The sequence below is a fragment of the Mytilus galloprovincialis genome, chromosome 11 (genome assembly GCF_965363235.1).
Source record: "Mytilus galloprovincialis chromosome 11, xbMytGall1.hap1.1, whole genome shotgun sequence".
NCBI lineage: Eukaryota > Metazoa > Mollusca > Bivalvia > Mytilida > Mytilidae > Mytilus > Mytilus galloprovincialis.
This window is the reverse complement of record NC_134848.1, coordinates 54,423,475-54,438,740: the sequence shown is the minus strand read 5'-3', so window position 1 is coordinate 54,438,740 and position 15,266 is coordinate 54,423,475. Positions and strand designations below refer to the sequence as shown.

Below are 15,266 nucleotides of genomic sequence, written 5' to 3'. Positions count from 1 at the left end.
TTATAAAAGACTGGTTCCCTAAACTTACAGCATGGACTTGTCGTAACAGTTCATTATAAGATATGGCAGCAGCATGTCCTGCTCTGACTGTTCTCTGTCTCGTTTCTGTGGTCTCTGCTGTTAACGCAGCAGCCTGCAATAAAAACTCAAAATTATACACTGTTAACAAAAACGACTTTGTCATAATACTAAGATTTTAGTTGCATAAAAATTCCTTACAAATAACAAAATTTTCATAAATAAGGAGAATTTGGAAGAAGAAAGATCATATGTAGCTTATATGGAAGTTGCTTGGCAAAAGAAGTTGATGTGCAAAGCCTACTTAAATATGGTCTGTATAATAGACTTCTCTGTTTCTGTGGCATGTTTTATACAGTGACGAGCAGAGACAAAGGGTCCTTACAGAAGTACCATAATAGCAAATAAAGACTAAGTAAGAACGTACATGCAATAAATTCAAAGAAACATTTCAATCAGCACATCAATATATGTAAATGACTAGTATCTTTATTTGCAGATTCTCCAATTTGTAAAATACCAACATACTACTTACATCCTCTTTTTAAACTCATTGGCAATTATGCAAAATCTCCTAGTTTGTATAATGAGCCTACAATTTCTTAAGAACAGCCATTCCTACCTTACAAACACCTAATAAATCAAACACAGCTTTTCTGCTCATGTTGGCTGCTACAATAACATCTTCCTGTCGACAAGAGTTACCAGCAGCAACTGCTTTAGCTGTAGCCATGGTGATAGGTTTGGTCAAGCGTATCAGATCTTCTGCTGAGGCTTTCTTGTCTGTGCCTGGTGTACTATCATAAGCCTGGAAAGTAACAAATATTTTTTTTAAAACATTATGATTTATTTATTAATACATAATTTAAAATAATTGTTATGCCTTCAAAATGTTCTAAGGTGTACAAAAATAGGCAATTTTCACTATAAAAATAGAAATTTCTAACTTAGTGAATGGTTCTGGACAACACACATTTATAAATGCTAGTTTTGCAGTTACAGGTTTATGAACTGTACATATTTTTGTTTAGGAGGCTTTTATTAAAGCTTCTTGAGCTTTAATTGATCTTTGCAAGAAATATAACAGTTTATAACTGGAGACTGTAAGTTATTTTTTATTGTTAGTCTTTTTATTTAAAATGTGTTATATTGAAATCCATTTTGACAGGGGTATTAACTTATCTAATTTTGAGTTATTGGCCCCTTTTTTAGAAAGGGGAGACTACTGACCTTTATTTCTTGGTTGATTGCCTCAATTGTACCCTCTAGAGCCTGTGTACCTCTAGAAGCCTCATCCTCCACTGTCTTTACTGTTTTCAGCAAGGATGTCACATTTGTTACCATTACCTATAAAGGGAAATAACTCTTTTTTGATACATAAATCATTTCATTATCTCCCTTGCTTGTATTTTAAAAAAGTATTCTGACAAATCAAATTGCATCTAACAGTGCTCCCTTGTTATTTCAATCAATATGAAGTTTTTCTTATCTTACATTTTCACTCAAATTGAAAATATAGAAAATTACCTTGGAATATTTGTCATTCTCACATTTATGATAAAATTGTATTTGACCAAAAATTTTATATATGACAACAAGGGTACACTGTGTATGCCAATATGCTTTGGTAATATTTTTTTTAAATTTCCTGCCATATTACAGTACCTATATATACCTTACATGGTTACCTTTGAAACAAAAATATTACCAAAGCAGAACACAACAAAAACATAATATCTACACTTTATGATAATTAATACTATGGCAATGATGTTTTCATTAGCAGACGATAGCAAGTTCTTACTGTTAATATTCATCATGTGTTAAACCTGAATGTATGTAAACATGATGGATTCTGTACAATAGCTAGGTGAAATAACAATATTTTGTTTATCTATGTGCAATTTTGATATGTGTAAGTGAAAGATATTTCCATAAATTGTTAGATATCAACTATAGTGTAGATCTTTTTTCAAAATGTGCATCATTGAACAAATTCATGGCAAGAACTATTACTAAAAGAGAAAACCAATTTATTATGTTACACACAACATTCTGAAGGACAAGTTCATTTTGATATTTTCTTTTAATTAAGACTCCAAATGAATATGATAATCTATAATTGCTTATATTCATGTCACATCATTTGAATTCAAGTAGATAATTTTCCCATTGGCAATCATACTACATCTCCTTATACTTATAACCAGCACTTAACAGAGTGTTGACCTTCATAAGCAACCTTCATAAGCAGACGACAAACTGCCACAGATTTTGATACACTTGACCTATTAATGTCATAAAAGTAGTTCTGCACTAAGGTGTAAAATATTTTCTCCTGTAATGTCAAAATTGTATAGAAATGCCTGCAATATCATGTCAAGGCTGAAAATACAATATTCAATCATCAAGAAAGTTATTTTCTTTGTCAAACTGAAATAGGAAAATATTTTTTCTGTGTCATTTTGTTAAACAAAAAAGGGAGGATAATTTTTGTTATCTATGTCGTAATAACCAATAATAAACTCAATAGTTTTAAACATTTATGTAAAAACAGAAAATGATATTTTACAGAAATCATAACAACAATTAATTGGACAAAGCAAAATTTTGTTTGTCAAATTTCCATTTTTTCTTACTTTATTGCTAATGTTCCTATCTGATCTTTTATTTCAATAAAGGAAATCACCAGTCTAATAAATTTAATTATAAATCTAATTGTTTTTAAATTTGAATTTTCAAAGGGTATGTTATATGGAATAAAAAAAAGATTTCATGTTTAGAAAGAACAAAAGAGTAAAAAAAATAGATTCTAAATTTCAATTTGTAAAAAAGATTATTTTTTTATACCGTTATGTTTTCCGTGTCATTTCAGAAAAATAACCACTAAATAGATATTAGACAGACAAAATATGCTTTGACACAGCACCATCTTTAAACTATCTAAAATACATCTTTAAAAAAAACCAACAAATATTCACAAATAATGAGTAATGATTTTCTTTATAATGTTTGTACCGTCTAATAAATTCATCAATAAAAAGAAAAAAAAGGATAGTTTTGACCAAAAGGGCTGATTATCAGGATAACTGATCTAAATCAGTTGGTTTTTTTTTAAATTATATAACTTAGTCCAGGCCATTCATAAATTCCTGAGCAAGGCCTTACATCATATATATGCACTAGTGGATCATAGATGTCAAAATGAACTCCTTTCAAGTATGTAGAAGAAATAAACAGGTCAAAAACTGCTTTGAAATTTCAAATATTTAAACTTCATTCAATTACTCTAAAATATAATTTGTTGAAATTCTAAGAAAATATGAAACTTATGAATTTAATGATTGATATGTACCATACAAAAGCATCCTACCACAAATTATATAATCTACAATCAACAACATTGGCATGTACAGTGATATGTTTAATTCTTTTCTTATAAAATCATGTCACAAAGACGAAGAGCTTCTTAAGCATGTTAACCTATACGAAGGTTACGAAAATACGAAAAAAATCTGCATCATTTTCCCTCTATTTTAAGTCACATGACAGTTGTTTAGTATACGAAATCTTGGGAGAGATTCAAGGGAAATATTTTATAAGACTAGTCTGTCAGAGAGAAGAAAATAAAACAAGCCATCTTCTTTTTACTAATCATAAATTAATTGGCTAAAGAGACAGATAAAACAAAATAAAATAGCCAGTTAGAGACAATTCTTAAATTCCTTTTACAGTATACAACACTAGCAATCTTGTAGTATTTAAGTATTAGAAGTCATCTTAGTAATAACAACATCTAATGAAGCTGCTTATAAACACTCCATTATATTTGTAACAAACTCAGAAGGATATACACGCATTGCTAAATTTAGAAAAAAGTGATGGTCCAAAAGATTTTGACTACCAAATCTATCAAAGTAACGACACAGTTTTGTTTTTTGCAAAATAATCAATAGTGAACACCAGCAGATTTTCTTCAAGGATCAGCACCGGTTAACAATGGTTTTGAGAAATTTGGCACAACAGCCCGTATGAATTAAGGTGGTACCCAACACTTTCACTAAAATTAATTTGGCTTGTTTAATTTTCATAAAATTTTGACAAAGCATTTACTTTGACCCTTTGACAAAAATATAAAAATTTCAAAAATTTTGAACCAACCATTTTATCAGAAAAATTACACTGGTTATATAGCAGATTGACAAACACCAATTTTGATCACTGAGAAACTTAATATTCCCTTAACAACACAACGTAATTAAAACGTTTAGATGATTTTACAGAGTTATCTCCCTGTAGTGTTAGGTACCACCTTAAATGGCGTTGGACAATCAGTTTAAAATCATATCAATGCCTTGCATGTATATCCTTGATACAGTGTAAAATGGGCAATTATGATGCCACCATTAAATTTTGTTTTAAACTCTGCAATTTTTTATAATTTCTCTTATCATATATACAGTTGAAAGCTTGTTGTGTTTAAGACAAATCAAATTAAACTCATTTTATAAATGCCAAATTTTCATTTCAAAATATATTTCTTGAAGACAAAAACAAACAATTTGAAACAATTGTTTTGCAAAAAAACAAAAACGCTGAAAATAACAAAATTTAAAGTTGGCATAGCACACAAACATTTATATAAACAGGATTCCATTCTACTAAAACAGGGGTTTAACATGATGGTTGCTATGGAGAAACCAAGTTGTATATGTTAACAAATGCATCCATGGCAACAATGACACATGAACCACATTCACTATAGACACTGAAAGTTTTTTTAGTCCTGCATGGAATATGGTAAGGCAATTTTCTACTAATCAAATTATTGCAAGCCCTTTCACTCAGAGCATGCTTGAACAAGAAATTTGATACCGCTGTGGGCTATGACTCAACACATAATCTGCTTTCTGAAATATAACCATAATACATCTAGGTTTTTCCATAGATATAAAGCAAGCAAGATGGCAATCTAATTAAAATACAGATTCTGTGTCCAAGCTTTGCTTGCAGGGATCTGACAACACTCCTGGGGCAGATCCAGCCAATGATAAAAGAGGGGATTCCTAACCCAGAATAAAGGGGGGTTTCCAAACTATATTTCCCCATTCATATGCATCGCTCGTCGAAAAATAAGGGGGTTCCAACCCCCCTCCCTCCCCTGGATAAGCCACTGAACTCCATTTTTACTTTTTGTTCTGGTAATTCTTAGCATTACATTAGCCAATGATATTTCAACCTTCAATTTTGTGAAAGTGTGCATTAACCTAACAAAATCAGAGGATCCAGGAAGGTCTTTAAAACAGAAAGTAGAACGGAATGTTTTCAGATTCTAGTCAGCAAAGTATGGATGCATAATCTATATTTTAATTAGATTGCCAAAAAGGGTCACCACAGCAAATAGTGCCACAAAAACCACGGTGTTTTATTCTATCCCTTGTTCATTTTCTTAATACATTTATTTTAGAAAATCTGCATAATTCTGTAAACTGATACATTTCAAAATGTAAGCTGAAATTTTTAATTATTTGGTAACAATTTATTCTTTTGTAAAAAACTTTAGCAACATTTCTTTTCTTCATTGGAATGATTTAACTGAACAGTTTATAGACAAACTGTTTTGCTTAAAACTTAATTTACTTTGATGACCCTATAAGAAAATTCATTTTCTGAAAAAAATCTTATATCTAAGACCCCTACTTTAAATTTTGTTTACATATTGTATGGAGAGTTATACAATCATTCACTACACAGAAATATATATTTAAATATAGCAATATAATTGTCTATTTGCCTCTAGGATAACACATTAGGAGTATCCAAAACTAAATGCAATATATTATACAACTGAATTTACAAATATAATACATTCAGAAACTATAATTGATTATATGATATAAATCTTAACCCTTCACCAACTATCATTAAAACAAATATTTAATAAAAAAAATGCCTCAATTTTTTTTTACCCTTTTTTTTTATATAAATTAAAATCTAAAAATAGCATATAAATTCTATCTGAACTTTAACCAAACCAGGAAGTAATTTACCTTAGCAGATTCTTTGAGATGTAACATAGCGGGGTCTTGTACACTTTTACCCGAAGCATTCTTCGTAGCACTGATTAAATCAGCCAAAGCTGATGCAACATCCTTCACGGCATTTATTAATAACACCTGAAATGTTCCAAATGTACAATTTAAATCATTTTAATATTCACATATGTTGCTATTAAAAATATACTCAATTCTATCTCACAATTTGATACTTAATTGGTCAAAATTCTTGGACTGGCCAAATATTTACATACTAACAACTATATCAAAGACACACTTATCAATTAGTTTTTAAATAAAGCCCATTGTCATTTGAGATTCCAATTTAGACCAACTGACCTCCTATAATAATCATTTTTGAATGTTGCACAAGACATTTTTCTGTAAAGATCTGTAAGGGCTGTTAAAAAGGTGTAAGCCTTACCCAAATGCTCCAAAACACAGTACATATATATATATATATATATATATATATATCCACATAAAATTTGAATGCTTTCAATAGAAATATGTCAGATTTAAGACTTAATAAGAAAATGCCTTAAAACAGCAATATCCATATCTGAGAATTTTACATCTGATAACACTTTGTATTTACCTGAGCCTCTGGTTGGTCAGCTCCAAGTGAGGATGCCCCAAATTTGACGACATCAGCCAATCGAGTGATGGTTTTGACAGCTTGTTGGGCAGCCCCTGCCAACTGTTCTTGGTTAGAGGCAGCACCGGCCACCAAGGTTTTGGTATCTTCAACTAAAGCCTTAGCTGTCTTTAGTATATTCTCCCTGAATACAAATCAAATTTCAACTTGAATAGGAAATACATTAAAACTTTATGAGGCATTTATTTAAAGTAAAGAACTGTCTGGATATTAATGTTAAGTGACAAAAGGATAATTTTTTTGTTTTAATTTCACAAATAAGACATAATGTTGTCCTATATTTCAGACACTCTATAGAAAACTTAAGTAAAAATTCATGATCAATTCTTTAAGTGATTTTAAACCTTAGAACAATCAATTCTTGTCAACTGCCATAAGAGAACATCAGTTAACTAGTTTTGAATAAAATAGTCGAACCTACATTTAGCAATTCACTGCCATCACAACATAATAACTATTGTAAAATGTAGATATAATTAGTTTATCTTGTTACCCTCTTTAAACAGATGTAGTCATAACTAACCTATGATCAGTAAAGCTTTCCTCGCCTTCTCTGTTCAGTGTGCCAGCTGTGGCAAACATAATGGTAGTGTCAAGGTCAGCAATGATGCCACTGACAGTACTAGCAGCATTAATACAAGCCTGGGTACCTCTAGATCCTGCTTGTAAGGAGGCCAATACAAAGGCTACCTGTAAAAAATATAGTATTAAGAATACAGTTTTTTAAGCAACAAAGTATGAAGGGTTGATTGACACCAAGTATCAGTCAGTTGAACATAGCCTGAGCTTTTATGATAAGCATAGTTGAGCTCTTAGATATTGAACAACAAAAAAGAACTATATCATAAACTGAATCAAAATTTGTAACCAATATATCACTTTTATTTCATTTCAGAAGAATTTTCTATAACTTTTATCCATATAAAATTCATGCAATTTTACCATACACATAACAGCCAATTCCAACAATTATATACCATTGATATGATATTTTTGTATGCCGTTATACCACAACAACTCTTGTAGACGATAAATTTTGTCAAACATGGAAAGGAACATGACTAATACCTTTTCATTAACACTCCTAGCATGATCAGCCAGGTCTCTTTGTGCATAGGTATCCCCTGGGTTGCTCTGTAGGTTACCAGAATCTTGAACCAGTTCTATACAACTCTTTCCAAGATCCATCACAGTTGTCCTTATTCTGTTAGACACCTGGAAATAAAAAATAAAATGTAAGATGCTTTATGGTCCTTGATTAAATTCTATCAATTATAAATTTGAGAATGGAAATGGGGAATGTGTCAAAGAGACAACAACCCGACCATAGAAAAGACAACAGCAGAAGGTCACCAACAGGTCTTCAATGTAGCGAGAAATTCCCGCACCCGGAGGTGTCCTTCAGCTGGCCCCTTAACAAATATATATATACTAGTTCAGTGATAATGAACGCCATACTAAACTCCAAATTGTACACAAGAAACTAAAATTAAAAATAATACAAGACTAACAAAGGCCAGAGACTCCTGACTTGGGACAGGCGCAAAAATGCAGCGGGGTTAAACATGTTTATGAGATCTCAACCCTCCCGCTATACCTCTAGCCAATGTAGAAAAGGAAATGCATAACAATATGCACATTAAAATTCAGTTCAAGAGAAGTCTGAGTCTGATGTCAGAAGATATAACTTACTTACACTTATATACATATTGTTTGTAGTTTTTTCAAACATAATATGTGCGTTAAGAAGAAATGTAAAATTATTAACATTTTAATATTCAATTTGTGATTGTCCAAAATCAGAAATCTTGTACAATTGTAAAAAGTTTTATTCCTGATTTAAGTCACTTGAGGCATTATTGGCTATTTCATGGGTGTTAGTTTTAATTGGTTGGGGGAGTAGGAGTGTAAGAATAGAGTCATGCATGACCTGCGGAAGGATAACTGATGATTCAATCAATTAAGATTGGAGTGTAAGGCACCTACCATATCGACAGGCTAGTGATACGATAGAACTAATCAAAAACTACAAAAGAAAATGTTTCTCTAAAAACCAATAAAAATATTTTCTCTAACACTTACATCAGAACTTGCAGATGCTCCAGCAGCTCCTGCAGAATTAGCAGCCAGGAGGTCGTAATCTCGTGTCAGCTGATTGGCTAATGATCCTAGTTCTGCTGGGTTACTGGTAGATTTACCAACCATGTCTTGTGCTGTCATGGCTATCTTCTTGGCCACGCTGACCATGTTGGTTTGGAAATCTACATAGGATTCTGTTTCACTGATCTGGATCTTCTGGTCAGTCTGAAAAGTTAATAATAAAAAAATTCTTAATTTTTGCCGAGTTATACTTTTCCAAAAAGTAAGTTATTTTATTATAATCATCATGCATCGCCTTTGATGTCAGTTTAATTTTCTTACTTTTCTTTAAAATTCATATTGTTATGTCACAAAAATATGCAACAATCCCTAATGATGTCACACTATCTCTCAATGATAATAATACAAATACTACTTTTCTTTAAAATCAATGAAATAGGATTAAAACAATTAGAGAAAAAAAGTGTGTGCATCAGTTTTAAAACAAAAGGGTGTGATTTTTCTTCCACAATAACCAAATGTACCAGAAAGTATATCCCCAGAATTTATCAATGACACAATGAAAATTAGAGCCAGGTTTAATATTGTGAAGATCAAAGGTCCAGGATTCAGGACCTATAAATGATTGAGAATGACCTCACATAAATGTACATTTATGTTGTTGATTGGTCTGAAAGAGACTGAGGACTATTCCATTCAAATTTATGTAGGAGGGTAGATGGGGATTTTTTTTTAAAATTTGATGGTAAGTCAATTACAATCCATCAATGAATCCAAAATTTCAAAACAATATTATTTTGGTTAAAAGGGGTATTTTGAAGTCCTGTCCAATTCTCACCCATTCATTTTAATGGAATAGTCCAGACTGGAAAGACCAGGATAGAGTGCAAAGAACAATTTAGGCAGAAGGATTCTGATTGTAGAAACTTTTGTGTATTTCTCTGGTTATAGGTATTTCCTTTCAAAGCAACTCACCCTAAACCTCACTGTTATCTAAATGCATAGAGAAATAACAAGTCTTCTAAGTGCACATTGAATAGCTCTACAACTAGGTTTGAACTCAATTTTGATCCTAAAATTTTATTTACCTTATATATACAATAGCAGTTTTCATTTTTTTTTATAAACAAATGATATATTTTAGTAAATTATACATTTATTTGCCATTGACTTTTTATTTTATTTTATTTAAAAAAATATTTCCTTAAGAAAAATTCCGTCTTCATTCAATAATCATTTGAAATGAGTCTACTTATTTAAATTTATTACAATTATGCATTTAAAGAAAAATTTGTTTTGACTGCATGTTCCTTCTGAGACAAAAATTATACCAGTTGATATGATTCCCCCCCCCCCCCCCTTTTGAATCACTTTTTATCTACCTTTACAGTACTGTTGTTTAAAGCACAATAATTCACAAGTTTTCAATTCTATATTGTTTTGGTACATTTTTAGGAGTGTTTAGTAAAAGTACTAAAATAGTACATGTACAAAAGAAGATGGGAGTATCTATAATCAAAGTAAGGGCAACAACTCTTGCCTTAGAAGTAGATTAAGTAATGTAAAAGGGAAGTAACTCTTACCTTAGTTATAGATTTGGTAATTTTCTCAATCATACTGGTGACCATGCCTGCCTGAGAAGCAGCTTCCTCCATGGCTTGTAACAGATCTTGTAACACGTCCCTCGTGTTCTCAGCAGCAGTCTCAATATTTTCATGGGTATGAGTGGCTTTTGGATTACCTCCCCCTTCTTTACAGGCAAATAAGAACTGTAGTGCTGACTCCATGACAGTTTTCGTAAGGTCCAGCGTGTGTGTCTGTTGTTTTGATGTTGTAGACTGGGAAGCAGCTCCCACAGCCCCATCAGCAACTGGTTCAAAATAACTGGCCATCATTGTAACCTGTTATGAATTTAATTGTGTCATTGTATGTTAATCAAGAGAGAATTGCCTAAGGGTTGTTCCAGCTTTCAATGCATTGGGGGTGTGAAGCACTCCAATTAATTAATTGTAGGTTGTTGCATTTTCTATAGAATTATGTAAGAAATATCAGTAACATTTATTTTACTATGAGGGTTGTACTTTCACTTTTGTCAATAGTAAGTATCAACATATAACATAATTATCAGGTTTAGATTTAGTTACTTTCACTTTGTCTACAGTAACTTACCCTATAACCTAGATTTTCTGGTTCAGATTTAGCAGCTACTTTCACTTTGTCAACCATATCTAGAATTTCCCTTGCACTTCCTATTATCTGTTCTTGGAAGCCCTGTTCAAAAAGTTTTAAATGCTTGAAAACATTGACAGACTTAACGATTGTAAATAATAAAATTGAATGTTTTGGAATACATAAAATATTGAATCGTAAAGTACTTTGGTATAAACTAAAAAAATTGAAATTTTCTACGAAGCACATATCACATAACTTATATTCATCAAACGGAAGAAAGAAAACAGTTTCAAATGAAAGCTAAATTTCAAAGAAACTCACCTAAGGTATAATGAATTTGTTTTCTGGCCCAAATCAAGAAGAACTAGCTTAAGAACTTACCCGTAATGTTTTCTCAGTTCTTGGAGTAAGACTTTGACTGATAGCAGACAATGAAGCCTGGTCAAGACTACGGACACATTGATTAATAGTGTCCAGTGAATCATCACATTCCTTCTGGCCAGGAGCACAGTCCCTAAAAATGAAATTTATATTTTAATCATACTGCAGATTAGGACTAACCCCAAAAAATTATCATATAGATTGTTACTCTTATAACAGCAAATGTTGTTTATTTTTTCTGTAAGAAAACATTAAAACAGAAGGAAGAAACTTATAAAACAGCATTTTGAGGATTTTATGATAAAAAATGCTTGATTAATATTGTTTCTGGGTGAATATGAATTAAGTTTTAGATACAGCAGTTAGGTAAAAACTTTTTATCATTGACACTATCCTATAAATCAAAATAGCCACATGGGCAGATCTTACGAACTGACAACCAATCAGAAACAACTACATACTTGATTGATGCTACTAATTTCTTAATGGCATCTGACACACTCTTTGAATAGCTTGAATACATCTGGTAAGTGGGCGGATCTTTAGGATTGACAGCCAATTGTTTGGCTGCTTGGACCATGTTGGAAGCTCCTCCTATCATTGCCTTGCCAGCTTGGATGATTGGCTGCTGGGCAATTCTTGCCTGGAAAAATAACATAAAATGTCATATTTTTATGGTTTGAATTGACAATGGATTAAATTAAATTTATATTCTCATTGAAATTGTTTTCTTACACCTAGTGTTTACTTTACACTTTCATTGGCAAGAATAGCAAATGGGGTACGACACAAGTAATGTAAACATTAGCGAAATCCTCCCAAACTCCAGTGACCTTTATGGCTCTATCTTTTCATCTCAACCCTCATATCTTAATTTTATCAGCATGGTTATTCGCCGAACAAAAATATCATCATAACAGCATAAATGTTTTCACATTTGATTGAATTTGAATGAACTATTTTATTAATTTTTACCTCTGCACTTATTTTGGCAGGCATGCTGGCAAATTCAGGAGAAGAAGCAAAGGTAGATAACTCATCCACAGCATTGATCAATGGCTTAGCAGCCTCGGCACATTTCTGTCTATTTTGTTCAGTGAAATCACTGTCCAATGCTTTAATAGCTTTAACAAGAGCAGCTGTGCTATTGGCTACATCTTTAGCACTCTGCACAAAATGTCTCTTTGCCACCGGATTGGTTGTTTTTGAAGATGCCAGACGACAGGCATTACACAATGATGAAGTATGTTTGGCAACAACAGTAGCAGCAGACAGAACCTGAAATAAGTCAATCATAATACTTGAATATTATCAATCTGATATTTCATTGGCTGGCTCTAAGTCAGTCACATAATTCCACTGAAATTACCACGTCATTCCAATAACATTGACTGCAAAAGCACATTACAATTAAAATAATATATATCAAAAGCATATTGCATTGGTATGTCAAAATATTCAAAACATAAATACAAAAAGTAAATATTTCAGAAGGTAACTATGACAAGACATATATAAATATAGACCAGATACATTACTGTAAATTCAGAAATCATTGCATGCATTCATTCCTGCGAATTTTTAAGAATAGTCATAAATGCAAAATTTAGTATTGCGATTTCTGAAAAATATGCAAACAGAAATATGTATCAGATATCAGAATACACTACATTCAAATGTGTAAGTTCTTATTATTGCAGTACTCACACAGTTGAATTATTCACAAAAATAAAAAACTGCCAATAATTTCTAAATTTACAGTATGTATTGCCTAAAGACCAAATCTGAGGTCATCACTTCTGATAAATAAAACAACTAGCTGTAAACTATCACCTATCTGCATTTCCATCAATATTACCATATACATAAAAGATAGATTTAGGCAATTTAGTGATCGCAAATACCCCTGCTTGCCGAAATCTCTTTAAAAGTAAATGTAAACCCACTATACACTTATATTATTAGTGAGTGTGATGATTTGATGTCAATGAAAAAATCCAATAATTTAGAAAAAAGAACCTTTAAATACATTTTTGTTATACTATTTGCACTATGATATATGTATTAATGTTGTTAGACATGACATATTTCAGTATTAAACAACTATAATATAACTGTATTTTTTACAAAAAGTTTCATATATTTTCAAAACAATTCATAAACACCTTTTCTGTGTCATATAATTGCTAAATTGAACTATTTCTTAAAAAAACTATTTTTCTAGATATTCTGTTGACATTCCCAGGCATACAATGTGCTGACCATATCACTTGCATGTGTAATACATGTGTAAGACATGTGTGTATAACATTCTTTCAAAAGGCATACACACTGTCAAAAAAGACACAAACTTGATTCAAAACACTTTATAAACAATCTTTTTATAGTCTAAAATTTTTACAATATTTTTTCCAAAATAAACATTGAAGAAAGTATTTCTAAAAAGAAAATGACAAAATTACTAACAACATTTAAGCAATTTATTCAAAAATAGCATAAAGTTATAGGCGCTGATTAAGAATTTGGGAGCTCCTAAGAATAATTGGAGAGTTGAAGGACCATTTTTGAACCCCCACCCTCCCTTCAAAAAAAATATCTATAAATTGCATATAAAAAACATGTCATGGTCCCCTGTCAAAATCTGTCAGAGTTTACATTCACAAATGGACTAATGAAGTTGTAGGAAGTTGCTGTCAAGGCTATTATTTACCCTCCATTTTCCAACTGACTGTGTGTTAATAATCATCAGTACAATACATTTTATCCTTGCTTTCTCTTGTTTTCCTATGCTTCTAAGATTGCATCAAATAAGTCTTAAAAATGTCTTAATAGTAAAATATTATACTCCCCCTTTCCATGATACCTTGATACAAGAATATCCATGATGATTTACTATATGCTGTACATAACTTAATATAACCCAAATAATTCAGTCCTTGTATTCCCTTGGCCTTTGTTGGCTACATTGATGATGAATGCATTCACGATGAAAACTTGTCAATTAATCATTCTATAAATGTTTTACCTATATCAATAAAATGGGTTGAATACTGACTGATCACCTCACCAATCAAAAGTAAGGAACCCTGAAAAGTTTTTAGTGTTACAATTTCACACCCTCACAAGTAGGAGAGATCATTAAGGGGAAAGAACTGAATTATTCGGGTTAAATATTTGGCAAATATGAATATATGATATACATGATTCTGAAGAAGACTTATATGTAATGTTTAGAGGGGGTCAATAAAATACACAATTACACGTGTGTACTAGCAGACAAGACAATAGTGAGGAAGGAAATTTAAGTGAGAGTCAAAGTTCATAAATAACTTTTGAAGAGTTCAATCAATATTTACTTGGTCCCTTAGTTACAAATTTTATCAAATTGATAATCATTAAGCTGACCTTTGGGCTTTTTCAGAAATAAATACCTAATAGAGTCAGTATTTAATCTATCTTTATCCCTGCCCTTACCCGCACATATTTGTTTAGGAATTGCCCTCAGTACCATGTATGCTTCGTACCCAATAAATTCTAAAGTTTTTGAAAGTTACCAGAGAAAAGGTTTTTTCAAAATCTAAAAATACAATTTAAAGAAATGATGTTATTTAAAAAAAAAAATTGGATTAAGACTTCCTTTAAAAACAAAAGCTATGTTGTTGGAATATGCATACACGTAAAGGATGGTTCAGAGGAAACAATTACCCCATAAAACAAACAAAAAAAAAAACAATTTGACAATACTCTCTGCCTTTTGAACTCTTTCAGCATATATCTGAACTTTTGACTCTCTTAATAAAGTAACACATTGCAGTACAGATAAAAATAAACTAAAATGGAAGAAAGATGTTTGTCTAAAGACATACATATATCGTATGCAG

General features: G+C 31.4%; 1 protein-coding gene across 14 annotated transcripts in view; it reads right to left on the bottom strand.

The window, feature by feature from the left end:
* The window catches only part of LOC143052386 (talin-1-like), a 119,675-nt gene that overhangs the window by 17,913 nt on the left and 86,496 nt on the right, over positions 1 to 15,266 (bottom strand). For 13 of the 14 annotated variants that reach the window (XM_076225398.1, XM_076225406.1, XM_076225408.1 and 10 more), the window contains 13 exons: positions 12,361 to 12,663; positions 11,847 to 12,028; positions 11,386 to 11,518; positions 11,002 to 11,103; positions 10,416 to 10,733; positions 8,815 to 9,036; positions 7,801 to 7,947; positions 7,256 to 7,422; positions 6,673 to 6,856; positions 6,069 to 6,194; positions 1,249 to 1,365; positions 641 to 826; positions 29 to 133 (listed from right to left, as the gene is read on the bottom strand). In XM_076225398.1, the coding sequence (XP_076081513.1) occupies positions 29 to 133; positions 641 to 826; positions 1,249 to 1,365; positions 6,069 to 6,194; positions 6,673 to 6,856; positions 7,256 to 7,422; positions 7,801 to 7,947; positions 8,815 to 9,036; positions 10,416 to 10,733; positions 11,002 to 11,103; positions 11,386 to 11,518; positions 11,847 to 12,028; positions 12,361 to 12,663 (2,292 nt within the window). Of the gene's footprint in view, positions 1 to 28; positions 134 to 640; positions 827 to 1,248; positions 1,366 to 4,762; positions 4,929 to 6,068; positions 6,195 to 6,672; positions 6,857 to 7,255; positions 7,423 to 7,800; positions 7,948 to 8,814; positions 9,037 to 10,415; positions 10,734 to 11,001; positions 11,104 to 11,385; positions 11,519 to 11,846; positions 12,029 to 12,360; positions 12,664 to 15,266 lie in introns of those variants that run through there. The other variant, XM_076225412.1, reaches the window with a different exon arrangement.